Here is a 25,999-nt window from a genome sequence, read left to right as displayed (position 1 = left end):
CTGCCCATGGCAGGGGGGTGGAACTAAATGATCTTTAAGATCCCTTCCAACCCAAACCATTCTATGACTTTTCTGTAAGGAGTCTTTATTTCTTTGTTTGCTAAAATGCTCTGTTTTCTTTTAGAATTTTTTTTTTCCTGGATCCATAGGTATCTTCACTTCTCCTGTTCTCTTTAATGATCTTTCGTTCTCTGGTATTAGCTACTTTCCTTCCAAGTGATTTTTTTTTTTTTTTTTTTTTTTTTTTTTTTTTAATTTAACTTTGCTCTGATATGAGCCAGTATTCAATTCAGCTAGCTAATGCAGGTAACAGAGATGGCATATTGCCTATTAATTTTGTTATTTGACAATTCAGACTTGCAGGATGGGCTGTTTGAATAATGGAGCAACCGTGGGACTCCTTGTTCTTGGACTTTACTGGGGACTATTAAAATGTCACTGCTTCCTCCAGAACTGGTGAGAAGTTAGGGAGCATTGTTCATGGTGCGCTCCCTCGTGACTACTTTGGCTATTGCTGTAAATTTGAAAGGATAAAGATAAAAATAAGTTGGGCTAAACTGGCTTGATGGAATGAACTGGGTAAGTTAAACCAGAGGCTATGATTCGGGCTGTCCTTCCTGTTTACGAGTCATTCCCCTGTTTAATTGCGTGAAAAGGTCTCCTGTAGAATTAATTAAAAGAGAGGTCTTACTAGTGCTGCAAAAAACTTTAGTTAAAATGGTTAATTTTAATTTTAGTCTTCCTTGTTTAATGATGGCTTAAGGATGGAATCCTGGACACTGTAACCTCTTTGTAGGTGATTCATACAACCAGTGGAAAGAAAATGTTATTCAGGACACTGAGAACTAGTTAAATTTTGGTTGCTTGGAATAGTCCAGACTATTTTAAATGTGACTGTTTTGTTGCCAGCTGTTGCTGGATTCTACAGAAAAGGTGTGAACTGTCAGGGTTGTCTTCTGGACTTGCTAATGCTTATGTGCATTGTTAGTCTCTTGTATTTGTGTTCTGTATTAAATCATGTTGTGACTGCTATCTGAAGATATTGCTTCTGTGATACCTTGTTATGCCTTTTATCTACTGTGTTGTATTTTATACAGAGCCTTTTCCTGACTTGAAGACACCTTACTTCACTATTCTCTGTTTTTTCTCTTCTAAATCATCTCTTCCATAAGTTTGAGGATGTATTTGTGTTAATGAACTTCAGGGAGCCAAATAATTTGTTTTGCATTAGTAATTGCGATTTAGTGCAGAGAAAAGGTGCTCAAAGTAAGGGTTGATTGTGTTTGGAAACCCTCTAAATCATCCCACCTCTTTGCTTGTGAGACTAAGACTGCCTGTTGATAACAGTAGGCAACTGGAAGTATTGGGAATAACCTTGTTCTGACTTGTGTCAGAATACATTGGTAAATGTAGCGTTTCAGTTTTGCCTTAAGCGGTGCTGCTTAGCATTTTACTGGTGACTCTGGATGTGGTCATAAAGGTTCTCTCAGAGTGCAAGATACTTCTAATTTTTATTATTAAAATAATAAAGGCTGTGGACATAGCTCTCCTAAACGCTTTACCAGAAAGCAAAAAGGCACAGCCCAGTTGGTACTTTCCAGACTAAGGACCTGTATTGTAATAAGTCACCTTTGACTTATCCAGCCTGCTTGGATTTTGAGAGTAGCATCTCTCTTTTCAGCCTCCTGTTTTGAGGGCTGCTGGTAGAGAAAGGCAGACTTCTGGTTAGAGCAAGAGAGATCTGGTAGCAGAGACTTGACAGCTTTGTGGCTGCAAAGCAAAATAAATTCCATAGGTTATACTTGTACTAAATTTATCACTTTTCCTAATTATTAACAGAGTTAAGAAGATTTATCTTCTCACCAAGCACTGTAATTTTTGCAGAATATGTTCCGGGGGGCGGCACAGGATGGGGCACTTGGCAAAATTTTCATCTCCCCTGAACATGTGATGTTCTGTCTCATTTCTGTAGCGTTTGTGAAAAGGAAGGAATAAAAATAGGACTAATAAGATGATGTAGAAACTGGCGAGTTGCTTTCAGGTTTTGTTTTTTTTTTTAGCATTTATTCCTGTACAAGGTGTATTGGAAATTAATCAGTTGGGTTATTCTACATTAAGTGTCAAAGTCTCTGCACTGTAATTCATAGAAATTAAGTATTTCTGTCCTGGTTTTCTGAGTCTGAGGATTTACATGGCTTCAGCAAGCAGAGAGATCTGTAGTTGGCTTTTTTTGTCACTCCTTTCCCAGTGGAACTTCAGTCAAACGTTTGTAACAAAATAGCACACAAGGACTGGGTGGGGATGTCTCTGGGTGTGTTACTGAGGAGGAATTATATGATCACAGCCATTTTTTTTATGTGGGTTTTCAGCTTCACTAGACCAGTTTAGAATAGAACAACTTGAGCTCTGTCAAGCTGAAGCTTGGGCATGATGTAGATGATTTCAGGACATAGCAGGAAGAAAGGTGTCCACAGAAATACTTGGTATTGGTGGGGTAAGTAATACATCGGTGTTTGAGGATGTCATGGTGTGGCTATCGCATTATGCACTGCATGATGAGAATGAGGTGTGGTGTCAGTATTACTCACTAGGCATTAAAATGATCACAGGCACATTTTCTTTTATGTAAAATCTGAAGGGGGGGGAACCATTCCACTTTGCCTTCCTGTGAGTAATATATGAATTCACCTGATAAATAAAAATGTTAGTTTTCTTTCCCCCCACGCCTTTCCCCAGGATAGAGAAAAAAGAAGGCCTTAGACCATTTCATTTGCCAGTTCATGTGACAGTAATTGGGAACCTTCAGGAAGGGGAAGTGAGTGAGAGCAATCCTTTCCTTCAAGCACATCTGATAAGTTCTAAAATTACCTTAATGAATTAGTATAGCTTTTGAGAAGTGGGAATAGAATCAGTCATGGTGATGTGACAAGCTGGTATGTGAGCTGTCATTACAGAATGAAAATTGACTGTAAGCCTGTGAAAATCCAATGACTGCAGTATGCTAATAAATACATTTAAATCCTTTGTTCCTGTTAGGTTTTGTATATTAAAGAAAATAATTCCCAGTGCAATTACGATGGCTTCTGTAGTGCCATTACAGGTCGCTTTGGCTTACAGATTTTGAGAATTTTCTTTCTTAATTTTGTCATGCAGTTTTAGCTTACTGTCATTGCTTTTATTCCCAAAACAGTGAGTGGCTAGATACAGGAACATGTAAAGGGATGCTGACTGCATGGGTGGTAAGATGGTTTCAATGCCCAGTTTTCCCTTCCTATGCCTTGCCATATATTTAGATACCTGCTGTTTAATCAGGAGCTTATATACAATACAAGACAGAGGGAATTTAAATGATCAAGTCATACAAATATTGCCTGTACAAAGTTTACTTGTCACTTACCCTGGTTTGGTCTGCAGCAATAGAGGTATGAATGGCAGCTAAGTGCATCTGTTGTACCTTAAGGCTCTCTACAAGAAGGTAATCTAAAAAATAGAAGTAGCTTTCTGTGTAGTCCATGTGTGCAGTAACTGTAAAACATCAGATTGCTCTCAAAGTACTGGAATAGGCAATATTGCAGTCAGGGCATGTGAAGGCTCAAAACACTTGCAGTCTCATAGCAGTCTGTGATGGTGTGCCTATTAAAAGCTCTTGGTGGGCTGTGACCACTTAAAGGAGGAGATTGTTAACAGAAGTTAAAACACCCAAACGAAGTAAAAAGATGCTTGACTGTGCAGCTACTCTTGTTTTCTTTCTGAGTATCTGCCAGTCTTTAGTTTTCCATGAGTGAGGTCTAATCTTCTGTAAATAAGATTCATAAACAGAAGTTTGCCCTTTGCTTTTAAAAAGGTAGACTAGTTCAGCATGCTATGGAGAACTATATACTTTTTACTAATAGAACTCTGGCAATAGAGTCTGTGAGACTGTGTCCTACGTATTTTTTATTTTATGTCGTTCCAGTTGCTGGTACTGCTATAATATAGTTGTACTATGTTTTCAGAGATGAATACATCTTTTAAGACCTAGCATTAATAACTGAGAATGAGAAAATTGTTCTTCATGGACTTCTCCACTTAGAACAAGTTTCATGCAGAGTAAGCAGTAAATAAGAGAACTTTCTTCTAAAAGACAAAATTACATGTCTGGAGTAGAACTGTTTTTACAAGGCTGGAGCAGCAAAATTCATCAAGTTGGCAATGGATACTTGATAGGTAATTTCCCAGGATTATTATATTTTGCCCTCTTGCTTGGATGATTTTCAAGCTATGTAACTTTAAACTTTTATAATAAGGATTATAATTCAAAACCTCTTTTAAGAGGATGTAAGATACTCTTTTTCCCACTTAAATTCATGCTCCTGCCAAAAATAAAAATACCTCTTATCCATTACTGATAGAAGGATCAATGGGATGTTGGAGGTTTGGATTTTTTTGCTTATACATGAGTGTCTTGCATTGTTTGCTATACTAAAAAAAAATTTAAAAAGAAAAAAAAAGGCAGTAGCTTTCATTTTTGTGGTTAAGCTCTGATATGTTTGTTATTGGTTAAGAGTAGGTGTTTAATGGAAACCCTGAGACTTGAGCCTTTTGTTTCCACTCACTAAAACCCCGAGTACTGTTTTTAATGATCTTGTAAAGCTGTAAAGAAAAGATGCTATTTTTATAAATCTGGAAGGTAAGTGAGACTAACACCAAAGCAGCAAAATATTTAAATTGGGGGTTTTTTGGTTTTGAGTTTTTTTTCCTTATAATTGAAGGTTGCATGAAAAGTCTGATTCAAAAGGAGTACCTTGCCCCAGGCTATTTCTGGCCTCTGGAACTGCTCTTTTTAGCAGTGCTACAAATTGAATCACTGAGTGCCAGTAGCATTTAAAGCAAACGAGGCTCAATTACATTCTGAGTCAGAAGTACCTGAATTAACCTGCTTTTCAGCAACAGTTGTGTGACCTCTCCTACTGATATTAAAAGACTTTAAGCCCTGTGTGAATGGTAATTTAACACTACTTAAAAGTGATGAGCAGGTTTGTCCATGCCGAATAGTGTTTAGATTTTTACAACAAAACTATGCTCAGAGGTGGGGAGAAAATATTGAATAATAAGTTGACTAGCTGACTTGTCTTTTTTTCTTTTTTTTTTATGCAACTGTTACAACAGAGCTGAAACTCTCCAGGCTCAGTGCCATTTCTGCAACAAGCTGCCTCTTAACCTTGGATGACTCCAGAGCTTTACTGTAGACTAGGTTATGTTATTAAAACAGAATTGTAGCTTGTGTCAATAGTCATCTGTGAAACTTACATTCTTTATCTTAATATTCCTGCTATTATTACCAGTGAAGCCACTACAAGGCTTACCAAAGGAGGGTGTCTGGCTTAATTTGGTCCCTGTGAGCTATTTTTTGTATCTGCTATTGTAGCATTTACATGGTTGCTTCTTTGTTTGCAACTCATGGTTCTAGGAGCAGTAGAACTTGGGAGTTATGGACCACTACAGCGTTCTTTCACCTTCTTTAGATAGCACTTTCCTCAGTGCTATAACTGATGAACTGAAAGGATGTTTTTGACTGTATTTGTGTCACTTGCACTGTCAAGAAACATTGGTTAAATCTAGCTGTGAAGCATTGTTTTTGAAACAGTAATTTTGGGGTGGATTTAGTGTAAAGGAACGGGTTGTTATCACTTGAGTTCCTTATGCCATTTCACCTACTCTCATCATTGCAAACTGTTAGTTTAGTAGACCTCATTGTTAGGATTGCTTAATAGCATTTAAATGTGTAGTTATAATTTAGCCAATACTTTAGAGATGGCTTCTATTAGTGAAGACATACTTAAAACTCTGTGTTGCCCTGGTTGTGCCCAAATAAGCTGCTCATGAAACTATACCTAAAAACTTGACAAATCTGTGTTGATGCTAAAAGAGGCTGTGGTTTAACCCCAGCCGGCAACTAAGCACCATGCAGCCACTCACTCACTCCCCCCCATCCAGTGGGATGGGGGAGAAAATCGGGGAAAAAAAAAAAGTAAAACTCATGGGTTGAGATAAGAACAGTTTAATAGAACAGAAAAGAAGAAACTAATAATGATAACCCAGGTATCATTAATGATAAAAGGATTGGAATGTACAAATGATGCGCAGGGCAATTGCTCACCACCCGCCGACCAACACCCAGCTAGTCCCCATGCGGCGATTTCCCGCGCCCACTTTCCAGTTCCTATACTAGATGGGACGTCCCATGGTATGGAATACACCGTTGGCCAGTTTGGGTCAGGTGCCCCAGCTGTGTCCTGTGCCAACTTCTTGTGCCCCTCCAGCTTTCTCCCTGGCTGGGCATGACAAGCTGAAAAATCCTTGACTTTAGTCTAAACACTACTGAGCAACAACTGAAAACATCAGTGTTATCAACATTCTTTGCATACTGAACTCAAAACATAGCACTGTACCAGCTACTAGGAAGACAGTTAACTCTATCCCAGCTGAAACCAGGACAGCTGTCTTGAAGTTTCCCTCTTCTGTGCTTCCCCCACTCTTTTCCTTATGTTTCCAGGACTGCTTGACCATTTAACAGATCTGGAACAGCTTTTGGAGTCTGTTAGAAGCAAATGTGGGAAGGAAAGGCATTTGGTTTTGACAGGCTTCAAGTCCCTGGTATAGATGAGTTCTGTAGATCCAGAGCTGGCATGAGAGTACTTTCTGACAAGCAGTTCTGACTTGCCCCACTGTAAGATATGCATGAAACTGCCAGATAGGTAAAGTTTCATTATCTGTCTTCATTGGTGGTAGAATGAAAACATAAGTCTGGATGTTGCAGTCCTCGCAACAGGTAAGATGGTTAACCCATGTTAGCTTGTGGTAAGCAATGCAGGTTATTATCTTCTGTTCTAGTAGAGATGAGATTCTGTTGCTGCAGTGTTAAGTCTTGTCTGGAGTATCATGCTTGTAGGTAGTGGCTGTGATTTGGTCTTTGTTTACAGCTTGGGTGTTTTCATTAATCTTCTAACAATTCTCTTTTTAGTTCTAGACAGGATGAGTGCAGCTAGACTTAAACTGTGATCTGGGAGAGAAATGGGAAAAACCCTAGATTATCTTCTTTTAGCAACTTCTTGGTCTGCCTATCTCCGCTTTTTGGAAGTGGTTGTTATGACTGCAGTGTTGTGGTAAGCAGAACAGTGTTTTGACAACTGTTTTCAAATGTGCATCTTTTCTCTGAAGTTGATGGTGCCATACAGTTTCTTACTAATGTAGTAATGCTCTCACATGGCTGACTGAACAGGTGCCTGAAGTAGAGGGGCTGAATTATTGAAACTGATATAGTTTAGTAATTCTGTCTTAAAATATTTGAGAGAAGGGTGTAACAGGGTGTAGAATTATAATAAGGCTCAAGGGGTGAAAAAAATTTTGTCATTGTGAACTCCTGCTATGATGAAGTAAGTGTATGTGCCAACAAACTAGGTCTTCCACTGCCTTTTGAAATAACATCACAGTAGTCTAGAGATTATTTTGTATACAACATGTAATAAGAGAACCTTTCTTGCGATTATAGTATGTTTAAAATGAACTCATGAATTAAAAAACAAGCAGATGAGCAACTACATTGGTAGTTTTGTTTAAAAATTCATTAGTTGTTTTCACTGCTCTTGGATCACTTTGTGCTTTTATTAAAAGATCTTTTTGAAGTTTTAAGTGCAGTCTTCCAAAATAATCTGCTTTGAAGGTAAATAGAATATCTGAACCTTTTTTAGAGACTACTGTTATGTGAACAGTTATTAACATGAAGCTGTTTGACATCTATTTTTAAAAAGGGGGCAGCTTCTACTAAGTGAAAAGAAAAAACATCTCCAAATCAAAGAAATTAAAGGGGGAGGGGAGGACACTAAGGAGGAAGTTCTGAGACAGAGTTTTCAAATGGACACAAAATATTTGTTTTGTGAATACCTGTGAAGTTCTATGTAAAATTTACATTTTACTTTGAATGACTCATTGAAACGGAAGCCTCTTCTTTCCTATGCTTGGCAGTAGCAGGTGTATTCACTTAATACTGTTCTTACAGTATATTTCAGCATTTTCTTACTATTGCACCTGGAATTTTGGACATAAGAGATTTGGGTGGGTTTTTTTTTTGAAGTCTACTAGGTAGCTTTAAAACAAAAACATTTTGGGGATGGTGAACAGTGCTAACTCTTGAACATAAGGGGAAGAAGATGGGGAGGAACTTCATACTACTACTTGATTCTAGCCTTGGAAGTCTGTCAAATATTTTCAGTAATATTTTCACAGTATGCTACAAAAAAGCCTGCACACACAATGCACCCAAAAAGCTCCAGCTGTGGCAATTTCTGGATTTTTTTTTTTTTCTCCAGAGAGAGTGTTTCTTACAAAAGTTTGCTGGGGTAGATTGTTAAAGGTTGCATTGTAGATTGGAAGCTGGGGAGCTTTTTTGGATGGTTTTTGACCAGTGTCTCCAGCCTGACTTTCATTCTCCCCTTCTCTGTCTCATTGTTCCACATTGCAATGGTAGCATTATTGTAGCTGTAGCGTCACTGACATCAAAGCGGAATTACAGCTGCTGAATCAAGTTGGGAGACAAGCTCTTAGTGGAGAGTGGGTGGCAAGCAACACTTTCTAATTTTTTTGTTAGATTGGGGTTTTTTATGCTTTGTTTTTCATTGAGTTGTGCTGGGTCTTAACTAAGTGATTCATGGCTACTTATCTCAGTGTAAGAGATGACAAAGGCATTGCAGTGGCAGCAAGAGCTTTCCCTGCCTTTCCTAATTTTACTTTGCATCTACTGAACACCTATAGTAGTAGTCATGTAACTGTAGGTTATTCCTGCATGGAAAGAATGATACTGGCCTTGGTGATTTTCTCTGAAGTTCATTGCAGATGCCAATTAGCAGATGCCAATCTTACTACTGCTCTGATACTTTTGATACTTGAAATCACTAAAGGTGTGTAGAAAAAAAAAAAAGTTTTGCTTCAGCAGGTTAGGACTCAAAGGCGCCTGTTCTTTCTCTTGTGCCTATACAGCTGAAGTGTATGCAGTCTCCAGAATGCTACCCACTTCCCATTGCTTTCTTTTCTTGAAGTTTACTTCTTAGATTAGATGAGCTGTTTGTGTGACTGATTTGATGCCCTGTTTCAGTAAAATGAGGTATTGGTTGTATAATTGCTGTCCGCCCACATTTCTGTCTACCAGTGTTTATTAAAGACCTATGTTTAAAACTGCTAGCTTCAACTAGGGAACAACTATGCAAACAGTTCAGCTGGAAGCCTTAGAAAGGAATGAGTAAAGAAGAGTAGTGACTTCCCTAGCTGACACGAGGTAATGTGTGTCTGTACCCTTGAGTCTGAAGACTTTCACAAGCTTGTCCTGTTTATCTTTATTATGGCTCCTTTCATGGGTGATCTGATGGCAAGCACTAGCAAATCTGGAGGTTGTGTGTGTGTTGGTTTTTTAAACTAAACAAAAAAACTTTTTTGCAATAATAGGCTCTTGTATAACCTCTGAAAAACTGTCATAGGAAAGATTAGTCCTCCGGGACACACAAAATTTAACCTGTTTTTTTCTGATCTTCTGGTATAGGCAAGGAAATGTCCTCTCTAACTTCCCCAATTACTTGGAAAAGGCCTCAGACTCAGCACTGTCAGAATGTAATTCTTCAGGGACACATTAATTGCTTGATCATTAGCTTAGTTTTCAAATTTGTAGTTGTTGCAATTCTTCTGGTTATTTGGGTGTTCAGCTGTTCAAACATGTATCTGCTTCTGGGAAAAGCAGATTATTTGCTTCCTTCCTCAAGAGCAGGATTGATAGCTCTTGAATATTTGACCAGTTGAACCAAAGTCTCTCTTCTGTAAACTGTTGTGGGTATTTTAAGTGCCTCCTTCTGTTAATCTGTTTGGTTCTTCACTTTTAGTCCTGGTTTAATCATCGTGTTACTGTTACAGTCATTTGCATTGCCAAATGCAAGAACTCTTAATTTGAAATGAAAGGAACATGGTCTAGGTGTGCTTGTCTGCTATTAAGTCCCTAGACTTAATCATCAATGGGCTTGGGAGTCCTCATGATTGGTAGAAAAATTTCCGTAGGTAAAGATCATGAAACCATTTACTATTAAGAGTTGGTCACTTCCTCTTTCTTTTAAATAAGCTGTAAGGGATGTATAATATCAACCAGAAATTATGAAGTTAGTCATGTATATCTTCCCCAAAAACTTACTGTTGGAGCCATGTGCAGGTTGTATGTTTTGGAGGGTATGAGCAGGGAGGTTTAAGCTTGCTCTACACACATGTTGTCTTTTAATGTTCATGACCATAATGGTGCAAGACTAGTGACTGAATGTTGAGCAAGAATGAGAGGTCAAGAAAACAACATATTAAGTTTCATTCAATTTTTTTTTCCCTGTGAAGCACTGGATTAATAACTTTATTCAACAGTTTTCCATTCTGTAGTCAGATATTAGCTCTTGCTTCACAGGATGTTATGAAGCTTAAATCATTGTAAATTGCTTTTAGATCCTGTTTTGGGGAGGTACTGTGGTAGAGTTGTGATGTTGGTGGTTTGGTTTGGGATTTTTTTGTTTTGTTTCCCTTGTGGTGTTATAGGTGAGGAAGCTTCAAATGGGGGATAACATCTTGCCCTTAACTGGCTCCATTTTCCAAAGGTGCTTTACAGATTACAAAATAAGAGGCTTTTGCATGAAAGTAGATAAACTTCTTCCTTTGTTTTCACAGTCAAAATAAAAATTACTGAGGGTAAAAGAAAGTATATCTTTAATCTGATTTAACTGAGCTTCCTTGAGTTTGGAACAGAATTTTGATGGTGTTCATGATTTTATCTTTTTTTTCTTTTTTCTTTTTTCAAGGGACTTATAGGGCCACTGAAGCCTGTTGGTATTTATGTAGCTTTGAAAGAAGGGCGGGAACATGTTTTACACACAAACTTCCAGGATTTGCTGTTGGGTGGGAATTTATTTTGTTACAGAGCTCTGTCTTCTGGGCAAACGTTCAGTGGTGTTGGGGAGCGTGTGTGCAAGCAGGCATGCGCAGAGGAGGAATGAGGAAGTGAAGCACTTGCTGTCAGTTGATGGTGTACAGCGAAGTTTCAGAGAGCAAACAGGAGGGGGAAAAAAAAAAATCTCTATCGGAAATACTATTCTGGGTTTACTGTATGTGTTGTTCATGGAGCTCCCCAGGCGGAGGTAAGAAGCTTTTTCTTTGACCTACTCTTCTCTGATCAGCATGGGCTTTGTCTCCCTTTTTAATTTTTTCAGAGGTTTTTCTGTGGAACTGGATATGGAAGACACGCTGATTGATCCTTTTCTGTGAACCGTGAAGTTGGCAGTATGGGGTGTTCATGTGTGCCTTCAGCGTGCCTTTTGAGAACAAAGTGTTGAGTCTCTATAAACAAGCCATTAGTTTTGGCTGGTCAGGGTTTTCCATGGGTTGTCAGGTCAGTTTTTCCTTAAAATGAAACTCAGGACTTCTTAAAGTATTAGGCCCTGCACTTCTCAGGAAAGAGAGAAAGATACTTAAGTGTGGTCAGAAATGCTGTTTATTACATAGAGCACACTAGAGTAGAAAAATTACTTAAATAGGTCCTGTGAAGCACTGGTGGAAATTGGTGGTATCTGTTTGGCACATGGCAAGTATGGAGGGATCCAGTTGTTTGTTAGGATTGCACTGAGGGTATCTGGTAACCCTTACTAGTTAGGAATTGTTTTACTGTGATCTGTGAATTTCATTTAGGTTGTTGTTTTATTTCATCTTGAGTGTCAGAGAGGTTTTGAAGTAGTTAATGTATCACAGAACCAGTCTCACAGGAGAGAGGACTGCATCTTTGGCTAGGTTACTTTTTCTCAGAAATGGGTATGTTGCTACTAAGGAGTAAGAGTCTTTAAAAGAATTAATTAAATGGCATTTTCTTTATTAGATTAAATTACACATTAGCCAAGAGCTGTATTTCTGTGAGCAGATTGGTTGGCAAGCTTGAGTTTGTTTTGGCAGTGAGGAGCTGCTATAGTGTTAAGCTTTGCACTAAATAGGCTTACTTACATGTTCACTGTTAACTGCTACAAGAAGTTCTACTCATCTTATTTCTGAGTGAGACTCAGCAAAAATGAAACAGCTTCAGGACTAAAATAAAAGCAGACATTAAAAGTTACTATTATTCAGAATTTTGATCTTCAAATGTCAGGAAGATGATATTGCTTGGGTTAGAAAAGCTTAGTGAAATGCAGTAGAGAGATAAGTAAAAACATGGGAGCAGGTAATACTCTTAAGAGCTGTATATACTAAAACAGCAGAAACGGAGCAGTGGGTGCCCTATAGGTGTGCTGAGTCATCTGCCTTAAACTGTAGCATGACTTACTGTGGACTGCTGCTGGGAAAGATCAGGGCCAACTTGTGCATGACAAAGTGGCACGTGGTAAGTCTGTGGTAGTACGCATTAGGTCCAAATAACATGTTTGTGAGAGAAGTCAGTATATACTCGGTACGTGTACCGAAGGACTTGGAGAGTGCGACTAATTTAAAGGGAGTTGAATTTTGACAGAAAGCAGGAGAGTTTTTCTGAATGTCATTCTGTGTGAAACTTGATGCCAGTGGATATTGGTACAAAGTGTTCTGTGTTTTAAAAACGTGTTATTCTCAAGGGTTGAATCTGCAAAGCTTTCTAGCTATGTCTAGAAGGCTCTGGCCGTCCCAGATGTAATGCAGCTTGGACAGGAGACTGCGTTACTCCTGCATGTTGTAGTCTGGCAGAGTAAGGAATGTGATAAAGCGTTGAGCAGTTGTCCTGGTGGTTTATAGAATGATCCTGTCTTTCTCTGAAGGACTGGCAGGGTCCCAGAGGAGACAGGTCACTGATCTGATTACAGCCTGACATTTCCAGTCTGGATTGAAGGATGGAATTTCAAGGTGGTTTTTTTTTTTGGGGGGGGGGGGGAGGGGGAGGCGGAGGGCCCAGAAGAGAGGAGAAATATTCCTTCTAGCTGTGGATAAAAACAGCTTATGCAGGGCTAAGCAGGAGGAGGAAACTTGCCTACAGGTATTCTATATTTTCAAACTAAGAAATAATGAAATAAATCTGTCTCTGGTCCCAATGTAGTATTCAAGGTCTATGTCTTGGGGCATCTTCATTCTTAATTACAGCTTCTTGTCTTCCAGTTTATGTACTGTGGATGTGTCTCTTTAGTTTTTTGCTTTCTTGGGTTTTGGCATATCTTTATTTTCCTCAGTCATGCACAAAGAAGAGTGTGTGTGTGTATGTATATTTGGAGTGTTGGAAGCTAATAGGTGTGAAATACTCAGCAAATTGAGAGGGTGGGTTAAAAATGTCATATTATGGGGAGGGGGATTTTATTTAAATGGATGTGTCTTTTATAAATGTTTGCATTCTTTGCATTTTGCTCACCTCTGGCATAATGCTGGAGGGAAACGTTTTTAAAAAGTGTTGTACCATGAAAGTCTGAATATCCTTTTCCTACTTTACCAGTGCAAGGTAGTGTTCTCTTTGTGTAGTGATGATGGTTCTAATAGCTGTCTGTGATAATGAAACTGTTGTGTTCCCATTATTTTATTGCTGTTTGTAATCTCTCCTGTTTAAAGTAGCTCTTTGAAGTTAGAGAATATTTTGTTTCCAGTTATTTCCAAGGTCACAGCAAGTCACAAACCTTGTGAAAAGGCACACATCTTTCCCAGCTTCACTTCTTACATGTATACCCCATCTGTGTGCTTTGTGCCTGGGAGAGATTTATGTTGTATCTCAGCACTTGACTCTGCTTCCTTGTCTGAAGATTGAAGATCCAGCAGGAAAACTGGACCATATATATGGAAAGCTGTGGCGGCAGCAGCAGTACTTGGTTTGGTGCCAGCCTGTATGCATGAACCGTCAGTCCCTGTAATGCCCTTCCTGTCTTATGTGGGACCAGAGGAATTCCACAGTTCTGTGCTGATCTGCTTGGGAGATTTATTAGCAGAGCAGGGTTTGTTGCTCAAACAGCTATTCTTTTCTCCTGTGGGGAAAAGGTTGGCTGGATCAAGCCCGTTAGCCATCTGTTCTAGCAGTTAGACTGTGCTGAAACAGATGATTTCCTGAGGTTTCTCCCAGCCACATTTTCTATTGTCAGTGCTATCTGTAGACTTCCTCTGACATTTAGGCACCAGTACACGTCCACAGGCACTGCAGAGTCTGGTGAAATGAGGGGTAGGAGAGAAGTCCATCATGGGTAAGGGGGAACTGTCACCCACTGGTGAAACGTGCCTCTAGTGATTGCATATACACAGTCAGGCCTGTGGGTTTTCCATTCATGTGTGATGTGCCCTTCTATTCTGGCAGTTTGGTGCCAGGCTTGGGCTCATTAGGACTCTTCTGAGAGTTGTGCTTGTGTGTAAGCTTTGCTGCTGTTGTTCTCCAGCCTTTTGAGACCTGCCTTAATAAGGGATCAGAGATGCTACTAATTACTCCCTCCGTCCCCAGACTCCTCAAACTTCTCTTTTGACTGTTGAGATTGTAAATAAATATTACGTATTCCATTATGCCTGTTGTATGGAGTGGCCAGAGGTACAGGTAGGAACAACATGTCTCTGTTTTTTTTTTTTTAATTAGTTAACTCATGTTAAAGTTGTGTTCAGCTCCTTTATTCCAGTTCAGAGCCTGGGATGGTGGAATCTCGATGCCCACGTCTACTTTCTAGTGTTGACAGTATAGCTTCATGTCAGCTTCTGGTTTTAGATTTCCTCAGTTAGTAAGAAACTGCTCTTTTCCTTAACACTTGGCTAATAATATTTCAAATAGACTGTTCAAATTATTTCTGAACTGCAGATGTATCTGGGAGATTGTTGGTAGATTTTTTTTTAATACCAGTGTGGTAGAAAGGAAGCAACATGATTCAGCCCTTAAATTTTGAATCTCAAATGGTATTTTGTAGTACAGCAATATGTACACTAGATCTGTCAAGCTGTGTACTGCTCTTTGCAGAAGGATTTTTGTGGAGTTTCAAGGTAATTTCTATTACAGATTTGGTTTACAAAGAATGATTCTAGCTGGAATACTTGATACCAAGGTTTAATTAAAAATATATAAAGGGGGCACGTAGTGAGGGAAGGCTTGGAAATAAATTTCCTGGATGTTTTAGGCAGTTTAGCTCAGTGAAGTAACTTGCAAGTATAAATGTTTCTGTTTGGGTTGTGATGATACAGTAGTAATGGGAATGGTTTGGCTGTCTGCTGACACGATGAAAAAAAAAATTATTGATTTTCTATTAAAGAGGTAATTTGGGGGGGAAACCCTGAACAACCTTGGCAGATCTTCTAGTTGTGCAGTGGTGGTGGTAGGGTTGACCACATGCAGTGCCTCTTCATCAACACCACATTGTCTGGGTAGTATTGATTTCTTATTGATTCCTTGTTGGCTGGTAAACAGTGGCTGTGTGGCATTGTACGTTGTCTTGTGAAGATAGAAGTAATTTTTTTCATTAGCTTTAGAACTAAGCTTTAATGTTTCATTGATGAAACCTGGCTAAAAGCTTAACTAGTAACTGTAAACTGTTTGCCTTGGCAAAATGATGGTAACTGAACAGCACTGCACTAAATTCTGGAACAAAAGCCTGAGGCTTTTCAGAGTCTCTTTTAGCATTAGATTTTTGTTGCTGTTTTAAAATGCTTTGATTCCGAATTGTACAAGTCCTAGCTTGAAGTTTCTCTCTTTGCCTTTACTTAGAACAGAGATTTTAATTCTGAGGTGTTTTTTTTTAAGCTAGGATTTGATAAAGGTTGCTGTTTTGCTTATATAAGAACTTTCTATCTGAACAGATATTAGCAAGCAAGTGCATGCTCCTTGGTATGAAACCTAAGCCAGTGGTGGCGTGTGGGAAAGAGAAACTAACACATTTGGGTGCTTGGGGTGTTTTGTTGTTGCTGTTATTTTGCTGCTTGATTTAGAAAAATCTGTTTGGTAGTAAATCTGTGTGACCTGTACTGGTTCTGCTATTTTTTTTGTCTTATCTTCCATTCCCTTACAATTAGTAACATTTGATCTTCTTAGCATTTTGATTCAAAAGTGCCAGGTCATAAAGACCTCCAGGGTTCTCCTCTATTGTAGTGTTTCAGTGTAATTTCTCAATACATTAAAGATGTTACTTTCTCTGTCAATATAATCTCTAGGTAGGCAATCAATGATATAAATCAGGGTTAGAAAAGAGTCCTTGAGAAACAGTTGTCACTCTACTAAGTCCAAAATGACTCCTAGAAATTTCCTTCCTGCTTTTGAAGGATGGAGCTACTTGGTGGGTACACTGAGGGCAAGTTATCAACGCTGAATTATACCCAGCAATGCATGGAGATTCCCAGCGTAACTGAGATGTAAAGTCCATGTGGTACCATGCAGTTCTGTACAGATCAGCTTGTTTAAAGGCGCTGTAGTACCAATATGTGGTATTACCTAGCTATGTGCGTGAGCTGTGTTGCATGTAGATGGTGTCTGACTGTACTCTGAGCCATACATCCATTTCTTCTTGAGGCTATGGCAGCTCAGATGTTTCCACAGAGTCATTGTGTGCCAGTCCAGAGCCCGCTGAACTTGGAAGAAAGCTTGCTTGTGATAGAGGTTTTGGATGAAGCCTTGTCTAAGCAAAATTATTTAAAGCTCACAATGAATACCGTAAAAAAAAAAAAAAAATTTTTTTAGTGGAATAAGCACAACAGCCCTTCAAAAATTCTTTTATTCAAATCTAGTTGATGTTAATTGGCTTATTTGTAAAGAAATAAGAGAACATAAACGCTAAAAGCTAATTAGTCTTGTAACTTCAATGAGACAGATAACTATCTTGATTTTTTTTTTTAATTTTTTTTTTTAAGCTGCATAACAGCAGAAACGGTTTCAAGTAGCTTTTCCAGTGCCAGAGACTAGCTGGAATCAAAGCAAGTCATGACTCAGTCCTCTAATGTCAGAACTGCACTCCTAGGTCAGCTATACCTCTACAAGTAGAATTTACTTAGCACAAAGGATTTCACATGCCTGTTCCAGTACTAACTTTCTGTTTCTGTTTTCCTCTAGGTTATGTTTCACACTATGTGCTGACTGTCTGTACTTACAGAAGATATTTAAAAACAAACAGACTTTTTTTTCAAAGATTTTGATTCCAGTGGAATCTGTGCTTTAGATTTTTGTCTTGTCAATTAACTCCTGAAGCAATGCCTGTACAAGCTCCACAATGGACGGATTTTCTCTCCTGCCCGATTTGCACGCAGACTTTCGACGAAACAATCCGGAAGCCCATCAGCTTGGGTTGCGGCCACACTGTCTGCAAGATGTGCCTCAACAAGCTCCACCGTAAGGCATGCCCTTTTGACCAGACCACTATCAATACAGACATTGAACTCCTTCCTGTGAACTCTGCCTTGCTGCAACTAGTGGGTGCTCAGGTATCAGTGCTTTTTTTTTTTTTAAAAATCTTTATGTTGTTTTTCTCCTTCCTTTTAGGAGGACGAGTCATGAATAAAGAATATGACTCTGAGTTAATGGTGTGTAGAGTAGACATCTACCTTTTTGTAGACTGACTTTGATGAAATCATACAGGTTTTATGCCTTTGACATGCTGTAGTAGACATGCCTGGAATAACAGTTCAAATCTTGATTCTACCTGTCACTGAGTGTCATTTTGCATTACATCTAATTTAGTGTAACTGTGGGCTGTCACCAGAATAGATTGGTTCTGTTCCCTTCCTTCTTCCCTAACTCCTGTCTAGCCATGCTCTGCCAAAAGGGTGAACTGGATCAGTGAGCTTACCTGGTGGGAAGCCATTCTTCTGTGGGGGGTTACTTGCCTTACCATATTCACCCTATGGACTTGTGACTGGTTGTCCCCGAAGCAGGAAGGGAGAGTAAGGAAAGTGGGACAGACCCCTCTGATAGCAGCCTTTATACTGCCTTATGTTTAATTTGAAACTGTGCTCTGGAAATGTAACTTCTGAGCTGACATGTTAATCTGAATCCATATAGGTGAATGGGGGGACCCTGCCCAAGACTCCCCTTTCTGCTGGAATGGGTACTCATGAGGTCAGCTGAACCGGTGATCTAGTGGAGATGAGTGCTTCAGTGGCACTGGTACTGATGGCAGCTGAGCAAAGGGACAGGGATGTGTGGAAAGCAGGATTGCCCTGTTCAGTTACAGCATAGACTTGCATTGGCATAAGCTTATCATGGTTAGATCGCTCGTAGTTTGCTGTGACCCATACCTCCTAAGGCTAGACGGGATTGTGGACTTGGCAAGAGGTTAGCTTATGGGTCAGGAACAAAAATATAGATGGGATGCAGTTATCGTAGAAGGAGTTATTGTTTTCCTTTGTTCTGCTTCTGTGTCTGGGCTCAGTGGAGTTGGAGGCAGCAAAAAACTCAATGAGATCTTATGATTCAGGGAAAAGGGAAGAGCTGTGTTTTGGAGGAACTTTAAAAGATGTGGAAGAAAGAAAGATGCTCTTATGATGCTTTTTGTTAGGTACTGGGACCTAGAGATCTAGATGTGCTTTTGCCACTTCTTTTTTTTTGTTTAGCTGTATTACTTGATAAACCAATTTGTTGTTCTTTTGCTGTGTATGGCATAGAAGTTATATCAGAAGTTGTAAAAACGAGTTTTGTGTCTGGCTGTGCTAAATGACTCATCCTGCTCTGCAGGAGAGGGTGATGAGACTGTGTGCTTCCATTTCTGTGATATGTGTATGCCATCATCTTTGAAGAGCTTCCAAGCCATGTGAAATCTGTGGCTGAGGCTATAAATAAGTATTGTAATTCTCTTTGTCCCTTATCTTCTTCCTTCCTCTGTGGAGTTTCTAGAATAGTTATAGCTGTATCCAAATGTCCACGTTTATGATAAATGTCTTTTTCCTCCTGCATTTTTTTATTGTTCTGTGTGCATTTATTAAGCTTTGTGAGAAGCTGTGCGATAGCTTTAACTTGATCTTTGCCTGAATTAAAATTTCCATAAAAACCAGATCCTCTGGAATGAGATGGAAAATCACCCTGCCTCTGTTACAGGTAGTTGAGAATTTTATTCTGGTTTTGCTAGTTAGCCAACCAGAGTTTCCTCATCCATATGTGTGTGAGGTATGAAGAAGCAACAGTGGGTTATGATATTATTGTATTTGTCTTGAGAGTGCTCTGAACTCTAGCTTCAGACTTTGAACTAATGACATAATTTTTGTGCTCCTTTTTATATCTTAAATTTTTATGTGACCAAGATTCATAGGACCTTGTTTCATGGCAACCTTAAAGCTGCAAATGCCACCAAAAGAGACAGTATTCCCTTCCCCGTCATTTGCCACTCATTTCTGCATGTATGCTGCTCACTCCATTCTGATACCTAAACAATAATCAGTGATTTTAGCTGGGTTTTTATTACTGACAAACTTAAGAGAAATTTGCACTACCTCCTCCTCAGCTCCTAATTTCAATGAGCATGTGAATGAAATCACTATTCAGTATAACTTGCCCTCCTTTCTCTTCCCTTTCCCTTTTTAGCACCTGTTGCAGTGATTACCAGACCATGGAGTATTAGAAAATAAGTACACAACTTTGCTGTGAAGGACAGGGAAACAGTTGCTATTTTCCACTAGTCTCTATATGGCCTTTTTTAAAGATCTTTGTACAGAAAAAGGCTTGGTGAACGACAAAAAAAAAAAAAAAAAAAAAAAGGTAGTACTTTAGAGAAACTACAGTAATTTTTACCTCTGTCCTGTTAAGAAGGTGGGCTCTCTTTGGAGCATACCAACAAAAATGATCTGCAAGCAGCAAGCCAGCTTACAAAGCATGAGTAATCATCATCAACTCCAGTGAAACAAAGTCCATTTTCTTGTTCACTTCTTGGTCTAGTTTCAGGAGGGTGTATGTGTCATTAATGTCCCCTAATCTCCAGCAAACGCCTGTACACCTTAACCTGAGTCCCTGGAGATGTGTAATACTTTATTCTTAAGTGATAAATTCCAAAAAACAGGTTTCATTTTAGAAGGAAATGTAGTACAAGTCAATTAAAGCTTTTATCTGGGGGGAAGAACAGTTTGTTCTTTTCCCTTTGGGGAGGCTTCTGAGAAGTTCACACATTTGTAAGTGTTAAGCTCTTTTTTTGCTGGAGGCAGAGGAGGGGACCAGGCAGGTTGAAGAAACAAATATATTCTGCTGTGACTGGTAGCAATGATAGGATTCCAGGGCAAGTCATGTTGGTTGACTTTCGCAAAGGCACAATGGGTGAAATAAGCAGGACTGTGCTTCTGGGGAAAATGTACTAAATTTGTCACACAGTCACCCGGGGAAAGCAGTAACCTATTTCTCTGACAAGAGCATTCTCTCTCTGTGTATGTTTTGTCACTTTAATGGTGAAAAGGGTTGGTTTCTTACTTGAATTACAGGCTGTTTCTCAGTTTTCCCTCTCCCCACCCCTTTCTAAAAATGAAACCTGTTGCCCAGGTTATAGCCACCCTTAATGTGAAAATTAACTGTTGCAGAGACTCAAATTCCTGCTCCCCCACTGTAGTGTGGTACACATCAGCAGTGATTACACAGTCTGTTCTGGAAGGCAGTGGTCAGGCAATTTAGCCCACATATAGATAGGTTTAGCCACATAAGAGATGGCAGAGGGGAGAAGGGACTGTAAGGGGAAGATGAGAATTATTACTCCTGGGAGAGCTGGAAATAGCTGAGCGCCCAAGCAGGAGCTAAATGTATTGTGAGGGAAGGGAGTCGCAATGGCCTTGAACACAAATCAAAAAGGCATTCATGGGATACCTTGCTTTTTAAACTTCTTGGCTAAAGAAATCCCTTAAGCCAGTTTCTATGAGAATGAGGTTTTGAATTTTAACTATTCAAGCATCCACATATTAGTTACTATATGCAACTATTCTAAACATTCACCAGGCCAGTGTTTTGAAGGTGCATAATGATGGATCTGTCATCTAAGCTCTTCCCTCCTGTTGTTTTAACACATGAAACAGCAGTGTGCACGTTCCAAACAGGTGACATTAAGTGGCAAAAATTCCTGTGGTGCTTTAATTTCTTTTATAGTCTCCTCGTGGACACGATAAATATAATTCTAGGCATTAGGCAATGGAATCGTATATGACGAGCGAACGGATGGAGTGATATCACCTCACAGCCCTTTCAAAAGGGAAGGATTACAACTGCAGAGATATTAGCGGCACATATGATATTTTTTTATTATAACTTTTGGTGAAATGAGGTGCCACAAAAGAGGAATATCTGTGAAGTTGTCCTTAGTGCAGATGCTTGAGGAACTGAAGACAGTAGGCTTTGGGTTTTGTTTTGCTTTTGGTTTTTTTGGCAGGAAGCAAATAATCTGTTCTTGGGGAAAGAAAAATGTTGGGAAACAGTTTTCAAACCAGACAAAAAGGGGTTTGGTCTGTTTAACATGTTCTCCTCATTCTGTGCAATTAGATGTCTAAAGGTAATTACTGACAACTCAAGCTGACGTCCTTCATCAAATTATGCTTAAATCACCAATTCAAAATCACTGCCTGGTATGAGATGATGCTTTAGCATTCTTTTCCGGTCCCCTTCCTCATGCCATCATAACCTGCCTCTTCCCACAGCCACAAGTAGTCATGCTGATGGGCGGCATTCCACTGCTGGGATACTCACAGTCATTGCACGCAAAGCGATCACAAATTTAAAGTAATTAAACATCTGAGATTATTTTTCTTGTCTTATTTTAGTCCCCCTTGGGAGGTGCTTGCTATATTATGTAAATATATTTGCAGTGAAAACTGATAAGGGTGTGGCGAATGGAATATTGAATGAGTATAAAACCAATGAACTCACTCTGCAGGGCATCTATTTTGAGGCTCTCAAGATGTTGTAAACAGAAGTGACCATAAGGTCCTGCATGCTTTTGAAAGGATATTTTGCAAAGGGGAAGTGAAAATGCTTTGGAGTTGAATTATTTCTCAGTTGTCCCTCAGCAATTCCATGATAGAGCCAAAATTACAATTCAGATCTCCTGTGACTTTTATGAATCATGTCTTTACCATTTTTCTCTTGGTAGATGCTGTTCTTATAATTATTCTTACCCTAAAATATTTTTAAAAGTCTTGAAAGTGCATATAATAGAACCAGCAAAAGGGGAAATTATTTGTAAGTTTTACTGTGAGATGCATCACGAGTGAAGATGAAGTGTGTGTGTGTAGAAATATGTTCTTGTCTCCTGAAGACTCCTGAAACTACTAAATAAGTGTCTTGTTTTATTTTTCAGTACTACACTTGCTCTAGCTTAAGGTGAAAGTTAAACTTTCAAGTCTTTTGGGCTCATTTTGCAAACAGTACAGTTGTGCAAAGGTTTTAGATTTTTATTTTTTTTTTACACTGAAGCTTCCATTGCAAAGAGAAGAAATGGGAATGATATGCAGATACACAGTGATGAATAGCTTAACTCTTGGAAGTTTTTCTATGCCAGCTTTTTCCTGGGGTGAAGCTTTCTCTTAGTTGCCTAGACAGTCCTTGTGACTCGCTGGTGGAGTTGTGCTGTGTATGGCATTCCAAACCACTGCTGTGAATGTGTGCTAAACCTACCTTAATTCAAGATTGAAATCCAGGGCTGAACATGGCTTCCTGTCCTACGTCTGTTCCAAGCCCCCTTTGTCTGCTGGGTGTTGCAACACTGTAGTTATATGTCGGGTTGTCACCAGTGCCAGATAGAATGCTTGCAGGAGTAAATAGGAATTTGCACAAAATACATTACAGCAGTAAATAGCGCAGAGACTGTGTAGTCTTTCTGTCTTCACACAAATGCATGAGATGCACATTGTTTGATCAATAAGCCAGTTCTGCTTGTATAACTTCCCAGACAGAAGCAGACTGCTAAAATGACAGTGGCTTTGAAAAGGAGGTGGAGTATTCTGTTAACATGAAAGCAAATATTTAAGGTGTTGGGATTTGGGAAACAAGTATTAAGAAACCAGTCCAGCTGAGGCTGTTGCTGTTGCAACAGTTATGGCTGACCACTGTAAGATATAATTGCAAAAGCTCCTTTTGCTGAAAGCTTTCTTGCTTACAGACAAAAACCCCAAAATCCAAACCAAAAAACAAAACACCCCAAACAAACACCAGCCATCCCTGAAATTAAAACAAAAAAAAAATCCCAAAACTTCACAAGTTACCTGCAGTCTGTGAAGAGCATCCAGGCTAACTTTGCTGTCTTGGTGTGATTAAACTTTGTTTTGTTTTTTCCTTTAATAGGAATAAAAGGGGTGGTGTCAGATCCAGGCTATCCTGATGCTGTTAGCTTTGGGGTGGTATCAACTTTCTTAAGTGCAGCTGATATGTTACATTTGGAGACTTTTTTGTCACCTGCTGTAAAAGCAAGAGTTACGCAGCTAGTAACTTTTTATTTTGCAATGAGTGTCAAATGAGCAACTTGGCACGCATAGTTGTCTAAACCTGTAGAAGTGCGATCAAATGATTGAAACACATTACTTTCTATTAAAATTGATAGGAAAGCTCCTGTCCACATTGGTGGTGGCAACCATATATGTATCTGTATGTGTGTGTATATATATATATCATATATATTCACTGCTTTTATTTGTCACTGCCATTGTAATACTACTCTTTACATGGCTGGGTTGCATGTGAAGGTTAGCGGGTTTGTAGCTGTCTTTAACTCAAGCATTAAAGGGTTGTGCTTTTAGATTGAGGGCCTGGGTCATCCCTGTAAGCAGCTATGTGGGATTAGCATGCTGTTACTGCCAGTGGGATAGTGATTGACTTGGAAATAGAAGTTGAAGTCCGAGATCTGTTTGCACTTCAATAGCATATGCAAAAAGTGCTTGTGTTTAGTATTCTGAGAAATTCCAGTTCTCTATACTATCATATGTTGATTGCTGAATAGTGATGTTGAAAAACATTAATACAGTGCTATACTGCACTCTTAAATTTGTTGAAAGCTTTAAGAATTTAACTGGAGGAAACAAAAAAACAATATTATGAACTTGGGGGGAGGTGTGGTCCACTATCTCTTTGAAAAATCCTCATTTCTGGTGAATGCCTGGATGAAGAAATAAATGCCACAACCAAAAAAAACCCACCAAAAAAAAACCCCACAGAGAAAACCAACAAAACAAAACATACCCCGAGAAAGTGACTGGCCTGTGTTGTCAGATTAATACTTGCAGGGTGTGTTCATATGCACTGTGTAGGATAACTTGGTCTTGCTGCTTGATAATTGGGTCTAGTCAGAATATGTTCCAAGGGTGACTTAGTATTTTGCTGCTAAGTCTTTCTCCTACTAATCCAAGTAGCTCCGATCACTTATCCCTGGACAATTTTAGAGCTGTGAGGCTCTAGATATGAATCTGTACTTACCTGCAAACCAGGTTTCATCTGATTTGTTCTGATTATTATGGTTTTTTTTAGCCAGCCAGCTTTGGGCATGTCTCAATATGTGTGTTATTTCAGCCGAAGTTTTATAGTTATAAGAAATGCCATGTCTTTCATGTAATATTTTTTGTCATGGAATAAGTCTTGTGCTTCTAGTTTCTGTCAGCCACCAAATAAAAGAAGTCTGTTAACCATAAATTCTTTAGATTTTTTTTTCTTCATTTTTGCTGACTTCTTTTTTTAACGATATTTGTTCATTAAACAAGCTGAAAAATGCTTACTAATATAGAAGAAAACACAGAAGGGGAACAAAACAGGAAATGCTTGATAGTAGCAAGCTTGGTGTGGTGTTTTTTGTAAGCATGACTGCCACTTATTTATGCATATTCATCATAGTTGTACATGTCATCTCCTTTCAGGTTCCTGAGCAGCAGCCAATTACTTTATGTAGTGGAGCTGAAGATACCAAGCATTATGAGGAGGGCAAGAAATGTGTGGAAGAATTAGCATTGTACCTCAAACCACTCAGCAGCGCGAGAGGTAGTTCCTGCATTGTTTCCTTTGAAAATGAAAGCTGGACACAAATAAGATGCAAAACAACCTATCCAAATGACCAGTTAGTCTGTTTGAAAAATGGATGTAGACCTTGTTTAGAAACAAACTGAGACAACTTTCCTAAGCATTAAGTTTATATCTTGGGAGAGGGGGGGGATTTAAAGGCATTCTGTCAAAAAAAAAAAAAAAAAAAAAAGAAAAACAACCAAAAAAAGGCTGAGGTATTTGGCTGCAGTGTAGTAAGTTGAGACACACATAGTAAGTTGAGTTGGCCTCTGCAGACTTAAGTAAAACGAAATAATTCTGGGTTTGAGTTCTGCTTTGCTTCAAAGTAACTAGTGATGCAGCTTGATTGTAGAGGAGAAATAAACTGAAATGAGAAGGTTCGTGTGTATAGGATATATAAGAGAAATAAGTAATACTCTGTTTATACAAGATCATATGGAAGAGCTGGGTCAATCTAAGTAATCCTAATTTAGCAAAACTGCGCTGGGTTCAAGAGTATGGATTTTATCTATATTACATATGGTGGACTTGGAAAATCTGTCAACCCAAGTAGTAGAGGTGAGCATCATGGGCACCAGGTTTTCAAAAATGAATTTTTACAAAACGTTGTCTCGAGCTTTTCCAACTAGTACAGTGTGATAGCAGTATCACTCTTGAGCAGTAGTGGCCCAGTGAACATGCTCAGTGCTGTAGAACAAACTCGGTATGGCAGCCATAGGTCTAGCAAGTCACTCGTTCCTTTAACCTGGTTTCAGTGGCTCCCAGCACATTTGTGAATCACAGGTTTTGCACATAATTAAACATCACCCAAACAGTTTTGAACTCAGGCTAGGCCCAATCAGCAGAGATATCAGATGTAGATAAAAAAAACCCCTGAATGTCCTGTGAAAACAGACAAACGTCAAAGGTGGCAGTGATTGCTGAAACCCATGAATAAGGAAGGAATGCAGTAGGATCCTACCCTTGAGGAGACACCTTGGGAAATCTGTATGGGAGGGTGCAGGACAGACTTCCAAAGTGAGGAGAGAATTCATTAGAGGTTCCATCTTCTTAGAGAGCCAAATCGGTCAA

At 39.1% G+C, this 25,999-nt stretch overlaps 1 protein-coding gene across 5 annotated transcripts in view; it reads left to right on the top strand.

The window, feature by feature from the left end:
• Nucleotides 1-25,999, top strand: part of RC3H1 (ring finger and CCCH-type domains 1) — an 81,470-nt gene that overhangs the window by 7,116 nt on the left and 48,355 nt on the right. For all 5 annotated transcript variants that reach the window (XM_049808560.1, XM_049808564.1, XM_049808563.1 and 2 more), the window contains exons 2-3: nt 17,045-17,412; nt 24,787-24,907. In XM_049808560.1, the coding sequence (XP_049664517.1) occupies nt 17,182-17,412; nt 24,787-24,907 (352 nt within the window). In that variant the 5' untranslated portion in view covers nt 17,045-17,181. The remainder of the gene's footprint in view (nt 1-17,044; nt 17,413-24,786; nt 24,908-25,999) is intronic.

Source organism: Accipiter gentilis, chromosome 8 (genome assembly GCF_929443795.1).
Source record: "Accipiter gentilis chromosome 8, bAccGen1.1, whole genome shotgun sequence".
Taxonomy (NCBI): Eukaryota; Metazoa; Chordata; class Aves; order Accipitriformes; family Accipitridae; genus Astur; species Astur gentilis.
This window is presented reverse-complemented; position numbering and strand designations above follow the sequence as displayed.